General features: G+C 38.8%; 1 protein-coding gene across 13 annotated transcripts in view; it reads left to right on the top strand.

Moving 5' to 3' along the window:
• PTPN13 (protein tyrosine phosphatase non-receptor type 13) overlaps positions 1-18,205 on the top strand; it is a 241,528-nt gene that overhangs the window by 171,003 nt on the left and 52,320 nt on the right. For 6 of the 13 annotated variants that reach the window (XM_059922684.1, XM_059922675.1, XM_059922673.1 and 3 more), the window contains 8 exons: positions 328-417; positions 972-1,079; positions 1,260-1,391; positions 2,770-3,233; positions 4,276-4,422; positions 6,055-6,148; positions 16,143-16,228; positions 16,952-17,114. In XM_059922684.1, the coding sequence (XP_059778667.1) occupies positions 328-417; positions 972-1,079; positions 1,260-1,391; positions 2,770-3,233; positions 4,276-4,422; positions 6,055-6,148; positions 16,143-16,228; positions 16,952-17,114 (1,284 nt within the window). The remainder of the gene's footprint in view (positions 1-327; positions 418-971; positions 1,080-1,259; positions 1,392-2,769; positions 3,234-4,275; positions 4,423-6,054; positions 6,149-16,142; positions 16,229-16,951; positions 17,115-18,205) is intronic. The other 7 variants (XM_059922677.1, XM_059922676.1, XM_059922681.1 and 4 more) reach the window with 6 other exon arrangements.

Genomic DNA, 18,205 nt, shown 5'->3' with positions numbered 1-18,205 from the left:
CTAAGTTTAAGGTTCACCTCTTGCCTGTACTAGCTGAGTAAACCTGCTCAAATCATTTAACCTCTTGAGATCTATTTATGCATTTGTAACTGAAATATATCAATACTTATTTTACAGGGAACCATTTATAAGGAATAAATGTGATAACATAATCATTTGGTAAACTATAACTCACTATCAACATATAAGATAATGGTATATTATTTAAAATATGATTTTAAAGTGACTGAGCAATCTGTTAGTGAGCTTTATTTAAATTAGAACAAGCAGTCTCAATACCCAAGCATGTTATGTTTATTTTATCTTAAAATTGTACATTTCCAATAGATGTGCTACACAAAAGATGGAGCATGGTATCTTCACCAGAAAGGGAGATCACCCTGGTTAACCTGAAAAAAGATACAAAGTATGGCTTAGGTAAGTCACTGAGATTCTTAAAGGTCTGTGAAATTCAAAGAGAAAAAGTCAGTTGCATAGCATTGGCATTGAGGCCCCAGCCCACTTCTGCCTACCTGCATCCCCTTTACCCAACCTGCCCAGTCAGGAAATGTCAAAGATGAAATGCTTACAAGCAATATTTCCACCAAATTTAAGTCCCATCTCACATGTGTTACCTATTAAATCATATTTGATATGAGACTCTACACTTCTATTTGTCACGCAGGCTAACCATTAGTCCTTGAAAGCACCAGTATCATGAAGATCCTTTTATTTTTATTTCTATTTATTTTTTATTGAGATATAGTTGATTTATAATATCATGTAAGTTTCAGGTGTACAACATAGTGATTCACAATTTTTAAAGGTTATACTCCATTTATAGTTATTATAAAATATTGGCTATATTCCTGTGCTATATAATATATTCTTGTAGCTTATTTATTTTATACATAGTAGTTTGTACCTCTTAATCCCCTACCCCTATCTTGCCCCTCCCCATGAAGATCTTTTTAAAATGTGATATTTCACAGGATTTCAAATTATTGGTGGAGAAAAGATGGGAAGACTGGATCTAGGTATATTTATTAGTTCAATCACCCCTGGAGGACCAGCTGACTTGGATGGATGCTTAAAGCCAGGTATTTATTTTTAGGTAATTTAGGTAATTTCCTAAGTACTTAACTGACAGGCATGAATTTGCACAGATGGCAAAAGTAGAACTTGGGCAAAACAAAAATAATGAGGGGCAGGTAACATTTCTAAGATTTAGCATGAATTTCTCTTTGATATAGAAAATATTGGATTGTCTGTTTTTACAGGAGACCGTTTGATATCTGTGAATAGTGTGAGTCTGGAGGGGGTCAGCCACCATGCTGCAATTGAAATTTTGCAAAATGCACCTGAAGACGTGACACTTGTTATCTCTCAGCCAAAAGAAAAGATATCCAAAGGTAATGTTCTGAATGTCTCTTAGCTGTGTGTTCTGTTTCATTTTCCACAAAAATTTCAATACCTTGAACAATAAATTAGATTTAAACTTATTTCCTTTCTGGAAATTTAATATGTGTAGTTCTGATTGCTTTAATTTTATGCATCAGTATAACTTTTTCATTCATCACTTCTAAGATTTTCTGTCTTATTCCTCTTTAGTAATACATGCATAAAAATGGATTTGTTGTGCAAAATCAGTATCACTTAATTAAATTCTGAGTACTCGGTGTGTTCCATCACTTCTTAGGCCAAATCAGAAGTAAAATTCTTAATCATTGCCTAATTAATATAGTTATATAGCAGTTACCTATGAAGTCCTGTCGTGAACCCGATTATAAAAGGAAAAGGATACCAACACACCAGAAATGTAGAAGCAAGACCATGTCATTTTGTCTCATAATCCCTGCCATTAGCATGCTGTGACAAAAAAGGCACTTGACAAAGATCAGATGACTTGAGTTCAAGCCATACCTGAGCCACTTATTAGCTGTATGACTTAAGTCCTCTTGAGCTATGGTTGTTTTTCTTTCTTTAAAGCGGATACAGTGACCTGGCCCTGCCTTGTCTGTCTTGCACAGAGTGGTCACGAGGATCAAGTGGTGGGGCAGTGTTAGAAAGCAGCACACACACAGCACATGCAGTGAGCAGTGGGAAGGGCTCAGAGTTCAGGGGCAGATTCTGTCTCACTGCTTAACACTGTATACTTCTTACTGACTTTTAGGAATTCTTTGTATATTATTTAAGTTTTCCTTGATTTCGCTTGCCATGTAAGACTTTTCATTTCTAATAAACTTGCATCTGTAATTCTTTTACGCATGTCACCTGTGGATTGTGTCTTAGGAAAGCTTTCCTAAGTGGCTTTTTGAAAGAACTATGTATGTAAGGAATTTGGAGTTGCCTTCCTTGATAATTACTTGGAGTCCAAAAAATGCAGTCTGATAGGACGATATAAAACAAGTAAATATATAACCATTAAATAAGGATCAAGGATTTTTGGAGACTCAAGTTATCTCTAGTTAGGGAATTGAGAAAGTCTTCACAGGGGAGACTCACTAGAAATAGGTCTTGGAGAATGGAAATGAGGAGTTAAGGCAAAGAGGGTCCACGTTTCCATAGAAGCTGCAGAAAGAAAGACCCAAAGAGGAAGCAAAGGAAACAGAAAGCATTTGCTACATTTGTTGAGTCCTTGTCATGGTTCCAAGCCCTGGCTCAGGTGTCGTACATGTGTTATCCTGTGTAAAATCCTCCCAACAATCACCAGGGAACATTGTGCATGTATGTAAGCACAAACATGTGTCACTAACCTGTTATCCTCATTGATGAATTTTGACTTTTCAGTGCCTTCTACTCCTGTGCACATTGGCATTGGCATGAAAAACTACATGAAGAAAGCTTCCTACATGCAAGACAGTGCTGTAAATTCTTCTGAGGATCACTGCTGGCCACGTGGCACCCCAAGGCACATCTCAGATAGCTCATTTGGGCTGTCTGGGGGCCTGCGGGAGGGAAGCCTGAGTTCTCAAGATTCCAGGACTGAGAGTGCCAGCTTGTCCCAGAGCCAGGTCAATGGTTTCTTTGTCAGCCATGTAGGTGACCGAAGCAGGCAGGAATCACAGCACGGCAGCCCTTCCCCATCTGTGATATCCAAAGCCATTGAGAAAAAGGGGACTTCTACTGACAGTAACCAAAGCAAAGCTAAAAAAGCAGGCATTTATGATGCAACAGATTACTCTGACCGTGGAGATTCAGACATGGATGAAGCCACTTTTTCCAGCAGTCAGGATCATCAAACGCCAAAAAAGGCATTGTTTAATTTGAATCTTTGTTTTTTTCACTTAACAAAGCAAACAACAGCAAATATATTACGGAGCAGAATAATCTACTGTAAACTGAGTACATTGTTCTGGAAAGGAGAAATAGTTTATATATTATGCTACTAACTGCTACTGCATTTGATGCTAACTTGCAGAGAAATTAGCAGCTTTGACTACTAACTCCAAAATGGCTGTCATTCTGGGAACTTGCTACATGATTACACAAAGGAATGAATAATCAGATTATGATTGTTTTCTATAAATTGTTTATCTATTGATATTTATATTAATAAGAGAATTTAATATCTGAAAAAATTGTTCCTAAATAGTTCATATAATGGACAGTTGACTTTACTATTGATAGCCTAAATTATTCTGAAGTTCTGAATGTATGATAATAAGAGCAACAATATAGAAAATTGTTCATTTCCTAGAAATTTTAGAAATGATATAAATTTATACTCATATTCACAAGCGGGTTCAGAAAAGAACCTTAAGCCCTTTGTTCACTGAAAAACATTCCTCTTAATGTCTCTAACATTCCTCATAAGAGAGTTATGTCCTTATCAGCTGGGCTTAGCTGTTGTGTCTGTTTATAGTGGATTTGTAAACATTAGCAAAGTAAACATGATGCCTACTCATCTTAAAGGCCCAAGTTAAAAGCTACTGCTTGATATGTATTGTTTTTTAAATGAAATGGAAATACTTTCTAAATCTGAGTGTATAAAAAGCATTGGATAAGGATTATATAAAAGCCAGGTTTGAAGTGGGTTCTGGGCTTCCCTCTGCCATATCTGTTTGACCTGAAGAAAGCCCTTTAATCTCTAGACCTCAATTTCCTCAACCATAAACTATGAAGGCATTGGATTAGATGATCCCTAAGATCTCTTCCAAACTTCATGATCTTCAGATCTACTCTGTCCCTTAATATCTTACTTTTTCTTAATTTTTAAAAAAAAACACATATTGATCTTCCATTAATAATTCAGTTTGACTCTAACAAGAAATCCTTTTGTTTTTCTTTGTTAAGGAATCTTCCTCCTCAATGAATACATCCAACAAAATGAATTTTAAAACTTTTCCTTCATCACCTCCTAAACCTGGAGATATCTTTGAGGTTGAACTGGCTAAAAATGAAAACAGCTTGGGGATAAGTGTCACGGTACTGTTTGACAAGGTTTTCAAATGTTTTCTCTTCTCCATTTCCAGCAGCCTATTGTATGTCAATTTATTAATTGAATTACTTTGCTTCAAAAGGGAAACTTGTCAAATATTTCCAAAATTAAAAATTTAATTATATCTTAAGACTTCTTTTAAAAAACTTGAGTGTGCTACTCACTTTTTCCTGTGGTTTAAAAGAAATAGACAAATGCTGTTTTCCCCCATGGATCTCATACTTGCTTAATCTGAATACCAGACTTGAAAAATATAAAATTAATAAGTATGTTTTGTATACATTTGACATCTTCTGCATTAGCATGGAATAATACATTTTAACCTACATTATAAATAATTAAAGTCTAATAAATATTTATATGGCCTTTCACTTCATAATACATCTTAACATGTAATTATGATTAGTATCTTAATATTAGAAGTTCCCAAGAATATATGTAGTACTTTTAAAGTAGTTAAAATATGAGCATAGGCTATTTAATGAAATTACTTTAGAATTCTATTAATGAATACACTGTACCCTAAGTGTAACATTATCATTTATGGCATTTGAAGGATATTGTTAGTTATGAAAAGCCATTTAGAAGTAAGGTAGAAATAGCACGCTTAACATATAGAGATCAAAAAGAAAACCCACTTTTCTTTCAGTTTTAATAATACTGTAACCCTTTCCCCCTTGTTTGTAACTTCTTTGGAATTTTATTATCTTCCTAGTGTGAAGGGAAATAAAAGCTAAATATCCACAAGAGATGGAGAATCTACTCATTAGATCTCATCTACACTGTAACAAAACTTCTATACCAACACCTTTTAAAATGAAAAGAAAATTTTCCCTTGATTCATGAGATTTGCTTTCAGATTAGCAAATATGATCTGAAGTATATTATTCTATATGCTGTTTTTTCTAACAGTTATATTCTCACACTAATTTTGCATGGATGGATTTTTGCTTGCTGCTTGTGGGTAATGCATGGTATAGACTTATAAAAGGAAGAGCAACTCCTCATACAGTCAAGATCTGGCATGTTGTTATTTTCTGAATAAAGAATTTTTCTAGGGCTTCCCTGGTGGCGCAGTGGTTGAGAATCCGTCTGCCAATGCAGGGGACACGGGTTCGAGTCCTTGTCTGGGAAGATCCCACATGCCGCGGAGCAGCTAGGCCCGTGAGCCACAATTACTGAGCCTGCGCGTCTGAGCCTGCGCGTCTGGAGCCTGTGCTCCGCAACAGGAGAGGCCGCGATAGTGAGAGGCCCGCGCACCGCGATGAAGAGTGGGCCCTGCTTGCCACAACTAGAGAAAGCCCTCGCACAGAAACGAAGACCAAACACAGCCATAAATAAATAAATAAATAATTTTTTTTTAAAAAAGGAAAAGGAGAGGCAATATATCACTGGAGAGACTTCTTTAAATTACCTCTAAAAAAAAAAAAAAGAATTTTTCTAAAAAAGTAACTGCTTTAACATTTGGAAAACCTACTAGAAATATACTTGGGTATTGAAGTAATTGCACGTGCTGATGGAATGCTGTTGCTTTGGCCGATGCATTGAATGCTTTCTATGTCTCAGATTTGAAAGATAGAGTGGGAAATTTTTCATATTACAAAATGCTATTTTGTTTGTCTTTTTCGGCTTAGGGAGGTGTGAATACCAGTGTCAGACATGGTGGCATTTATGTGAAAGCTGTTATTCCCAAGGGAGCAGCGGAGTCCGATGGCAGAATTCACAAAGGTAGAGTGTTTGTGTGTACGGGAATTACATATAGGATTATCACTTCAACAAATAAAGAAGAAATTGGAAAGTTGATACAGACGTTCAGATTATTCATAATATGAAATAAGAACATATCAATTATTTTAAGACTACGGCATTAAAAAACTCCTTGATATAATTCCAAAAAAAAATTTTTTTTTTGGAGTATAATTGCTTTACAATGTTGTGTTAGTTTCTGCTGTAGAACAAAGTGAATCAGCTACATGTATACATATATCCCCTCCCTCTTGAGCCTCGCTCCCACCACCAACCCCCACCCCCACCCGTATCCCACCCCTCTAGGTCATCACAGAGCACCAAGCTGAGCTCCCTGTGCTATACGGAGCTATAGCAGCAGCTTCGCACTAGCCATCTGTTTTACACATGGTAGTGTATATATGTCAGTGCTACTCTCTCAATTCGTCCCACCCTCCCCTCCCCGCGCTGTGTCCACAAGTCCGTTCTCTACCTCTGTGTCTCTTTTCCTGCCCTGCAAATAGGTTCATCAGTACCATTTTTCTAGATTCCATATATATGTGTTAATATATGATATTTGTTTTTCTCTTTCTGACTTACTTCACTCTGTATGACAGACTGACTCTAGGTTCATCCAAATCACTACAAATGACCCAGTTTTGTTCCTTTTTATGGCTGAGTAATATTCGATGGATATATGTACCACGTCTTCTTTATCCATTCATCCGTCGATGGACATTTAGCTTGCTTCCATGTCCTGGCTATTGTAAATAGTGCTGCAGTGAAAATTGGGGTACATGTATCTTTTTGAATTATGTTTTTCTCAGGGTATATGCCCAGTAGTGGGATTGCTGGGTCATATAGTAGTTCTATTTTTAGTTTTTGTTTTTTGTTGGGTTTTTTTTTTTAACATCTTTATAGGAGTATAATTGCTTTACAGTAGTGTGTTAGTTTTTGCTGTATAACAAAGTGAATCAGCTATACGTATACATATATCCCCATATCCCCTTCCTCTTGCATCTCCCTCCCACTCTCCCTATCCCACCCCTCTAGATGGTCACAAAGCACCGAGCTGATCTCCCTGTGCTATGCAGCTGCTTCCCACTAGCCATCTGTTTTACATTTGGTAGTGTATATGTGTCCATGCTGCTCTCTCACTTCATCCCAGCTTGCCCTTCCCCCTCCCCGTGTCCTCAAGTCCATTCTCTACGTCTGCGTCTTTATTCCTGTCCTGCCCCTAGGTTCTTCAGAACCTTTTTTTTTTTTTTAGATTCCATATATAGGTCCATCACCTCACTACTAATAACTCAATTTTGTTTCTTTTTATAGCTGAGTAATATTCCACTGTATATATGTGCCACATCTTCTTTACTCATTCATCTGTTGATGGACACTTAGGTTGCTTCCATGTCCTGGCTATTGTAAATAGAGCTGCAGTGAACATTGTGGTACATGACTTTTTGCATTATGGTTTTCTCAGGGTATATGCCCAGTAGTGGGATTGCTGGGTCGTATGGTAGTTCTATTTTTGTTTTTTAAGGAATCTCCTTACTGTTCTCCAAAGCAGCTCTACCAATGACATTCCCACCAACAGTGCAATAGGGTTCCCTTTTCTCCACACCCTCTCCAGCATTTATTGCTTGTAGATTTTTTGTTGATGGCTATTCTGACCATTGTAAGGTGATACCTCATTGTGGTTTTGATTTTCATTTCTCTAATAATTAATGATGTTGAGCATCTTTTCATGTGTTTGTTGGCAATCTGTGTGTCTTCTTTTTTTCTTTTTTTTTTTTTTTAAACATCTTTATTGAAGTATAATTGCCTTACAATAGTGTGTTAGCTTCTGCTTTATAACAAAGTGAATCAGTTATACATATACAATATGTTCCCATTTCTCTTCCCTCTTGCATCTCCCTCCCTCCCACCCTCCCCATCCCACCCCTCTAGGTGGTCACAAAGCACCGAGCTGATCTCCCTGTGCTATGCGGCTGCTTCCCACTAGCTATCTATTTTACATTTGGTAGTGTATATATGTCCATGACACTCTCTTACCCTGTCACATCTCCCCCCACCCCCTCCCCATATCCTCAAGTCCATTCTCTAGTAGGTCTGTGTCTTTATTCCCGTCTTGCCACTAGGTTCTTCATGGCCTTTTTTTTTTTTTTTTTTCCTTAGATTCCGTATATATGTGTTAGCATACTGTATTTGTTTTTCTCTTTCTGACTTACTTCACTCTGTATGACAGACTCTAACTCCATCCACCTCATTACAAATACCTCCATTTCATTTCTTTTTACGGCTGAGTAATATTCCATTGTATATATGTGCCACATCTTCTTTATCCATTCATCTGTCGATGGACATTTAGGTTGCTTCCATGTCCTGGCTATTGTAAATAGAGCTGCAATGAACATTGTGGTACATGACACTTTTTGACCTATGGTTTTCTCAGGGTATATGCCCAGTAGTGGGATTGCTGGGTCGTATGGTAGTTCTATTTGTAGTTTTTTAAGGAACCTCCATACTGTTCTCCATAGTGGCTGTATCAATTTACATTCCCACCAACAGTGCAAGAGTGTTCCCTTTCCTCCACACCCTCTCCAGCATTTATTGTTTCTAGATTTTTTGATGATGGCCATTCTGACCGGTGTGAGATGATATCTCATTGTAGTTTTGATTTGCATTTCTCTAATGATTAATGATGTTGAGCATTCTTTCATGTGTCTGTAGGCCATCTGTATATCTTCTTTGGAGAAATGTCTATTTAGGTCTTCTGCCCATTTTTGGATTGGGTTGTTCGTTTTTTTGTTATTGAGCTGCATGAGCTGCTTGTAAATCTTGGAGATTAATCCTTTGTCAGTTGCTTCATTTGCAAATATTTTCTCCCATTCTAAGGGTTGTCTTTTGGTCTTGTTTATGGTTTCCTTTGCTGTGCAAAAGCTTTTAAGTTTCATTAGGTCCCATTTGTTTATTTGTGTTCTTATTTCCATTTCTCTGGGAGCTGGGTCAAAAAGAATCTTGCTGTGATGTATGTCATAGAGTGTTCTGCCTATGTTTTCCTCTAAGAGTTTGATAGTGTCTGGCCTTACACTTAGGTCTTTAATCCATTTTGAGTTTATTTTTGTGCATGGTGTCAGGGAGTGTTCTAATTTCATACTTTTACATGTACCTGTCCAATTTTCCCAGCACCACTTATTGAAGAGGCTGTCTTTTCTCCACTGTATATGCTTGCCTCCTTTATCAAAGATAAGGTGACCATATGTGTGTGGGTTTATCTCTGGGCTTTCTATCCTGTTCCATTGATCTATATTTCTGTTTTTGTGCCAGTACCAAACTGTCTTGATTACTGAAGCTTTGTAATATAGTCTGAAGTCAGGGAGCCTGATTCCCCCAGCTCCATTTTTCGTTCTCAAGATTGCTTTGGCTATTCGGGGTCTTTTGTGTTTCCATACAAATTGTGAAATTTTTTGTTCTAGTTCTGTGAAAAATGCCAGTGGTAGTTTGATAGGGATTGCATTGAATCTGTAGATTGCTTTGGGTAGTAGAGTCATTTTCACAATGTTGATTCTTCCAATCCAGGAACATGGTATATCTCTCCATCTATTTGTATCATCTTTAATTTCTTTCATCAGTGTCTTATAATTTTCTGCATACAGGTCTTTTGTCTCCTTAGGTAGGTTTATTCCTAGATATCTTATTCTTTTTGTTGCAATGGTAAACGGGAGTGTTTTCTTAATTTCACTTTCAGATTTTTCGTCATTAGTGTATAGAAATGCAAGAGATTTCTGTGCATTAATTTTGTATCCTGCTACTTTACCAAATTCATTGATTAGCTCTAGGAGTTTTCTGGTAGCCTCTTTAGGATTCTCTATGTATAGTATCATGTCATCTGCAAACAGTGACAGCTTTACTTCTTCTTTTCCGATTTGGATTCCTTTTATTTCTTTGTCTTCTCTGATTGCTGTGGCTAACACTTCCAAAACTATGTTGAATAATAGTGGTGAGAGTGGGCAACCTTGTCTTGTTCCTGATCTTAGTGGAAATGGTTTCAGTTTTTCACCATTGAGGACAATGTTGGCTGTGGGTTTGTCATATATGGCCTTTATTATGTTGAGGAAAGTTCCCTCTATGCCTACTTTCTGCAGGGCTTTTATCATAAATGGGTGTTGAATTTTGTCGAAAGCTTTCTCTGCATCTATTGAGATGATCATATGGTTTTTCTCCTTCAATTTGTTAATATGGTGTATCACATTGATTGATTTGCGTATATTGAAGAATCCTTGCATTCCTGGGATAAACCCCACTTGATCATGGTGTATGATCCTTTTAATGTGCTGTTGGATTCTGTTTGCGAGTATTTTGTTGAGGATTTTTGCATCTATGTTCATCAGTGATATTGGCCTGTAGTTTTCTTTCTTTGTGACATCTTTGTCTGGTTTTGGTATCAGGGTGATGGTGGCCTCGTAGAATGAGTTTGGGAGTGTTCCTCCCTCTGCAATATTTTGGAAGAGTTTGAGAAGGATAGGTGTTAGCTCTTCTCTAAATGTTTGATAGAATTCACCTGTGAAGCCATCTGGTCCTGGGCTTTTGTTTGTTGGAAGGTTTTTAATCACAGTTTCAATTTCAGTGCTTGTGATTGGTCTGTTCATATTTTCTATTTCTTCCTGGTTCAGTCTCGGCAGTTTGTGCATTTCTAAGAATCTGTCCATTTCTTCCAGGTTGTCCATTTTATTGGCATAGAGTTGCTTGTAGTAATCTCTCATGATCTTTTGTATTTCTGCAGTGTCAGTGGTTATTTCTCCTTTTTCATTTCTAATTCTATTGATCTGAGTCTTCTCCCTTTTTCTCTTGATGAGTCTGGCTAATGGTTTATCAATTTTGTTTATCTTCTCAAAGAACCAGCTTTTAGTTTCATTGATTTTTGCTATTGTTTCCTTCATTTCTTTTTCATTTATTTCTGACCTGATCTTTATAATTTCTTTCCTTCTGCTGGCTTTGGGGTTTTTTTGTTCTTCTTTCTCTAATTGCTTTAGGTGCAAGGTTAGGTTGTTTATTCGAGATGTTTCCTGTTTCTTGAGGTAGGCTTGTATTGCTATAAACTTCCCTCTTAGCACTGCTTTTGCTGCGTCCCATAGGTTTTGGGTCGTCGTATCTCCATTGTCATTTATTTCTAGGTATTTTTTGATTTCCCCTTTGATTTCTTCAGTAATCACTTCATTATTAAGTAATGTATTGTGTAGCCTCCATGTGTTTGTATTTTTTACAGATCTTTTCCTGTAATTGATATCTAGTCTCATAGCGTTGTGGTCGGAAAAGATACTTGATACGATTTCAATTTTCTTAAATTTACCAAGGTTTGATTTGTGACCCAAGATATGATCTATCCTGGAGAATGTTCCATGAGCACTTGAGAAAAATGTGTATTCTGTTGTTTTTGGGTGGAATGTCCTATAAATATCAATTAAGTCCATCTTGTTTAATGTATCATTTAAAGCTTGTGTTTCCTTATTTATTTTCATTTTGGATGATCTGTCCATTGGTGAAAGTGGGGTGTTAAAGTCCCCTACTATGATTGTGTTGCTGTCGATTTCCCCTTTTATGGCTGTTAGTACTTGCCTTATGTATTGAGGTGCTCCTATGTTGGGTGCATAAATATTTACAATTGTTATACCTTCCTCTTGGATCGATCCCTTGATCATTATATAGTGTCCTTCTTTGTCTCTTGTGATAGTCTTTATTTTAAAGTCTATTTTGTCTGATATGAGAATTGCTACTCCAGCTTTCTTTTGATTTCCATTCGCATGGAATATCTTTTTCCATCCCCTCACTTTCAGTCTGTATGTGTCTCTAGGTCTGAAGTGGGTCTCTTGTAGACAGCATATATATGGGTCTTGTTTTTGTATCCATTCAGCCAGCCTGTGTCTTTTGGTGGGAGCATTTAATCCATTTACATTCAAGGTAATTATCGATATGTATGTTCCTATTCCCATTTTCTTAAATGTTTTGGGTTTGTTATTGTAGGTGTTTTCCTTCTCTTGTGTTTCTTGCCTAGAGAAGTTCCTTTAGCATTTGTTGTAAAGCTGGTTTGGTAGTGCTGAACTCTCTCAGCTTTTGCTTGTCTGTAAAGGTTTTAATTTCTCCATCACATTTGAATGAGATCCTTGCTGGGTAGAGTAATCTTGGTTGTAGGTTCTTCTCCTTCATCACTTTAAGTATATCCTGCCACTCCCTTCTGGCTTGCAGAGTTTCTGCTGAGAGATCAGATGTTAACCTTATGGGGATTCCCTTGTGTGTTATTTGTTTTTTTTCCCTTGCTGCCTTTAATATGTTTTCCTTATATTTAATTTTTGACAGTTTGATTAATATGTGTCTTGGCGTGTTTCTCCTTGGGTTTATCCTGTATGGGACTCTCTGTGCTTCCTGGACTTGATTAACTATTTCCTTTCCCATATTAGGGAAGTTTTCAACTATAATCTCTTCAAATATTTTCTCAGTCCCTTTCTTTTTCTCTTCTTCTTCTGGGACCCCTATAATTCGAATGTTGGTGCGTTTAATGCTGTCCCAGAGGTCTCTGAGACTGTCCTCAGTTCTTTTCATTCTTTTTTCTTTATCCTGCTCTGCAGTAGTTATTTCCACCATTTTATCTTCCAGGTCACTTATCCTTTCTTCTGCCTCAGTTATTCTGCTATTGATCCCATCTAGAGTATTTTTAATTTCATTTATTGTGTTTTTCATCATTGCTTGATTCCTCTTTAGTTCTTCTACGTCCTTGTTAAATGCTTCTTGCATTTTGTCTATTCTATTTCCAAGATTTTGGATCATCCTTACTATCATTATTCTGAATTCTTTTTCAGGTAGACTACCTATTTCCTCTTCATTTGTTAAGTCTAGTGTGTTTTGACCCTGCTCCTTCATCTGCTGTGTGTTTTTCTGTCGTCTCATTTTGCTTATCTTACTGTGTTTGGGGTCTCCTTATCACAGGTTGCAGGTTTGTAGTTCCCGTTGTTTTTGGTATCTGTCCCCAGTGGCTAAGGTTGGTTCAGTGGGTTGTGTAGGCTTCCTGGTGGAGGGAACTAGTGCCTGAGCTCTGGTGGATGAGGCTGGATCTTGTCTTTCTGGTGGGCACGTCCACGTCTGGTGGTGTATTTTGGGGTGTCTGTGGCCTTATTATGATTTTAGGCAGCCTCTCTGCTAATGGATGAGGCTGTGTTCCTGTCTTGCTAGTTGTTTGGCATAGGGTGTTCAGCACTGTAGCTTGCTGGTCATTGAGTGATGCTGGGTCTTGATGTTGAGATGGAGATCTCTGAGAGATTTTTGCCGTTTGGTATTACGTGGAGCTGGGAGGTCTCTTGTGGACCAGTGTCCTGAAGTTGGCTCTCCCACCTCCGAGGTACGGCCCTGATGCCTGGCTGAAGCACCAAGAGCCTTTCGTCCACACGGCTCAGAGTAAAAGGGAGAAAAAATAGAAAGAAAGAAAGAAAGGAAGGAAGGAAGGAAGGAAGGAAGGAGGAAGGAAGGAAGGAAGGAAGGAAGGAAAGAAAGAAAGAAAGAAAGAAAAGAAAGAAAGAAGCTATAATATAGTGAAGTAAAATAAAGCTATTGTAAAGCAAAGCTATACAGACAAAATCTCCCCCAGAAGCATATACATATACACTCACAAAAAAAAAAGGAAAAGGGGAAAAATTAATATATCCTGCTCCCAAAGTCCACCTCCTGAATTTGGGATGATTCGTTGTCTATTCAGGTATTCAACAGATGCAGGCACATCAAGTTGTTTGTGGAGTTTTAATCCGCTTCTTCTGAGGCTACTGGGACAGATTTCCCCTCCTCTTCTCTGTTCGCACAGCTCCTGGGGATCAGCTTTGGATTTGGACCCGCCTCTGCGTGTAGGTCGCCTGAGGGCGTCTGTTCCCCGCCCAGACAGGACGGGGTTAAAGGAGCAGCTGCTTCGGGGACTCTGGCTCACCCAGGCCGCGGGGAGGGAGGGGTACAGAGGAGGCGGGGCGAGCCTTCGGCGTCAGAGGCTGGCGTGACGTTGCAGCAGCCTGAGGCGCACAGTGCGTTCTCCCGGGGGATGTTGTCCCTGGATCACGGGACCCTGGCAGTGGCGGGCTGCACAGGCTCCCGGGAGGGGCGGTGTGGAGAGTGACCTGTGCTCGCACACAGGCTTCTTGGAGGCGGCAGCAGCAGCCCCAGCGTCTCACGCCCGTCTCTGGGGTCCGCGCTGATAGCCGCGGCTCGCGCCAGTTTCTGGAGTTCGTTTAGGCGGCGCTCTGAATCCCCTCTCCTTGCGCGCCGCGAAACAAAGAGGCAAGAAAAAGTCTCTTGCCTCTTCGGCAGCTGCAGACTTTTTCCCGGTCTCCCTCCCAGCCAGCTGTGGTGCGCCAACCCCTTCAGGCTGTGTTCACGCCGCCAACCCCAGTCCTCTCCCTGCGATCCGACCCGACCGAAGCCCGAGCCTCCGCTCCCAGCCCCGCCCGCCCCGGCGGGGGAGCAGACAAGCCTCTCGGGCTGGTGAGCGCTGCTCGGCGCCGAGCCTCTGTGCGGGAGTCTCTCCGTTTTTCCCTCTGCGCCCCTGTTGCTATGGGATCCGCGCTGTTAGCTGCGGCTCGCGCCCGTCTCTGGAGTTCGTTTAGGCGGCGCTCTGAATCCCCTCTCCTCGCGCACCAGGAAACAGGGAAGAAAAAGTCTCTTGCCTCTTCGGCAGCTGCAGACTTTTTCCCGGACTCCTTCCCGGCTAGCTGTGGTGCACTAACCCCTTCAGGCTGTGTTCACGCCGCCAACCCCAGTCCTCTCCCTGCGTCCGAAGCCCGAGCCTCAGCTCCCAGCCCCGCCCGCCCCGGCGGCTGAGCAGACAAGCCTCTCGGGCTGGTGAGTGCTGGTCAGCGCCGAGCCTCCGTGCGGGAAGTGCGGGAATCTCTCCGCTTTGCCCTCCGCACCTCTGTGGCTGCACTCTCCTCCGTGGCTCCGAAGCTTCCCCCCTCTGCCACCCGCACTCTCTGCCCGCGAAGGGGCTCCTAGTGCGTGGAAATCTTTCCTCCTTCACAGCTCCCTCCCACTGGTGCAGGTGCCGTCCCTATTCTTTTGTCTCTGTTATTTCTTTTTTCTTTTGTCCTACCCAAGTACGGGGGGAGTTTCTTGCCTTTTGGGAGGTCTGACGTTTTCTGCCAGCGTTCAGTGGGTGTTCTGTAGGAGCAGTTCCACGTGTAGATGTATTTCTACTGTATCTGTGGGAAGGAAGGTGATCTCCGCGTCTTACTCTTCCGCCATCCTCTGTGTGTCTTCTTTAGAGAAATGTCTGTTTAGGTCTTCTGCCCATTTTTGGATTGGGTTGTTTGTTTTTTTGATGTTGAGCTGCATGAGCTGCTTGTATATTTTGGAGATTAATCCTTTGTCAGTTGCTTTGTTTGAAAATATTTTCTCCCATTCTGAGGGTTGTCTTTTGGTCTTGTTTATGGTTTCCTCTGCTGTGCAAAAGCTTTTAAGTTTAATTAGGTCCCATTTATTTATTTTTGTTTTTAATTTCATTACTCTAGGAGGTGGGCCAAAAACTCTTATTTTAAGCTTATTCTCTCGTATCAGAAAATATCTCGACAGTGTTTTAGTTCATGTTTTGTATTGATACTTTCTAAGAAGCAAATTGCCAGAGATTGCGAAACGGATAGTGCCCTTGCAAAAACACTGACATCTGCATTTCTAATAAGAACTAACTAGGTTAGTTCCCTCCAGTCTCTCTACATTTGTAGTTCAGTTTATCTTTTTTCCCTAATTTAAACTGATTTTATAATATATACAATATCCTGTTCTAAAATGATTAGCCATAGAATTGAGAAAGGAATTAAGAACGTGTTAAAGAAACTCTGTGACACAGTTTTGTCCAGAATTTGTCTGTCTTTCCTCAAGCAAATTAGTACAAAACGAGACCATAAGGTATTAAAGAACATGTAGAATCTTTATTTTATGATTGCTTCTTTCAACATTACTGCCTAATTTGTAGGTGATCGTGTCCTAGCTGTCAATGGAGTTAGTCTGGAAGGAGCTACTCATAAGCAAGCTGTGGAGACACTGAGAAATACAGGACAGGTAATAGATCATTATACCAACCTTTTCTAGATACCATAGAACATAATAATGTGTGAATAATACTAATTTCACTGAGATCTCCAAATTTATTAGTCAAGAAACAAAGCCTGATTCGTGTAAACATGCTTGTATTTTTCCTTCCAAACTGGGAAGCAAGTATTATGATGAGGATTTTTATTTAGGAAGCTGGCTTTCTCTATCACATTTAGCCCTTATATTACCAGAGATCTGACAGGAGGAAGGAGGCAGATTGCATTAAAATTTTTTTCATAAACAGCTACAAATATCTAGTGATTTTCACTTCTAGTTATTTCAGCCCAGAGGCGAAATTCACATTGGTCTAATACATTTTGAGTCAGGGAGTTTACCAAATTATTTATAAAGGTCTTTATATTATTAGGTTAGTGGTGATTTTATTTTAATACCTGAATTTTCTATAAGATGTTTGTATTATTTTTATAATAGAATTTTTTTCTTTCTAATAGTTTATCTTTTTATACAGTTTTCAAAACCTTGATTTTGAAATTTTCAGTCCCTTGCTTTTTCCCTTGCTTTTTCCCTCTATTTTTCCCTCTATTTTTCTCTCCCTCTACTTGTATTTTGGTAGACCAGGTAGTTACTTTAAATGATTTTATACCATCAACTATACAAAGTCCTGAAAACTTACCTACTTTCTTATAAAACTTTCTTCTTAGTTAATGAAGTACTGTTCTATTTGTCCAGGTGGTTCATCTGTTGTTAGAAAAGGGACAGTCTCCAGCATCCAAAGAACATGTCCCTGTAACCCCACAGTGTACCCTCTCAGATCCAGATGCCCAAGGTCAAGCCCCAGAAAAAATGATGAAGAAAATGACTCACGTCAAAGACTACAGCTTTGTTACTGAAGGTCAGACCTTGGGAGACTGTCACCTCACATTAAACTTATTCCTGGATTATTTAAAATTTGATTTTTACATGTTGGATCACAATTCATACCTGGGTCTCTTTATTTATTCTTGTCAAGTGTAAATAATAATCTGATGCAGCACTATACTAAATTAAAAAAAAAAAAGACATGTTTGTAGCTGTTGAAGTCTGAAAGGCTTTGGATAATGAAATCATGCACAAAACAAATTATGGTCATTTAATAGTGCCTTAAATAGTTGTAAAATTCAAAATAAAATTTGTATAGGAAAAAGATAAATATAAATAATTGCTGAGAATGGTTTCAAACCCATGTGAAACCTTGACTCTTAAACATTTTTTATATTTTTGTTTAATTGTATGGACTTATGAAGCTAAGCCTGGGCAGAAATTCACTAACAGTTCCCAGATACTGGTTTTTCTTACAAACTTTGCTAGCCTTTGGACATACCACTAATTGGAAGTAAAATAAGGAAATTAAGACTGATGTGGCAGTGAGTTTTTCATAAGGCTAAATGTGTTCATAATACGGAAGTGCCCTCTGAGTCCATCTATCTTCCTTTTGAGGTTATAAACGTCCTTTATAAATGGTGGTGGTGGTATATAGTCATTGTTTTGTCTTTATTTTAAATTTTTCTTTGATTATATAAATGTTAGCAACTCTGAATTAGTCTCCAAAATAAAAAGAAAATATTAGCCCAACCTATATTATTTTTCCTGATTATGAAAATAAAATTAGTGTATCCACTTAATCTCACTGCCTTATGTTCTTTATTTCTTCCATTACTCTTTCTCTAAATATGTTTTTCATGCTTTCCGGGTTATTGTTCTTTTAATTTCTTTTGTTGATGAGAATTTTATCACAATGCTTTGCAGTTTACTGGATTAAATTGTACCTCACCTAAATATTAGAAGGTCACCTCACTTGCCCTTAACCCTTCTCTATCATTTGTTTTGCTCTTCTTACCATCTCTTTCCCACTGTATACCTGAATTTCTCTTATTCTTCTCCTTTCTTGTTTTTTTCCCTCTTTTTCTCTGTCATTGTACAGTTCTATAAAACATATGGAATTAA

This window comes from Balaenoptera ricei, chromosome 5, assembly GCF_028023285.1.
Source record: "Balaenoptera ricei isolate mBalRic1 chromosome 5, mBalRic1.hap2, whole genome shotgun sequence".
Lineage (NCBI taxonomy): Eukaryota > Metazoa > Chordata > Mammalia > Artiodactyla > Balaenopteridae > Balaenoptera > Balaenoptera ricei.
Note: the sequence above shows the minus strand (reverse complement) of the source record. Positions and strands in the feature narration are given on the sequence as shown.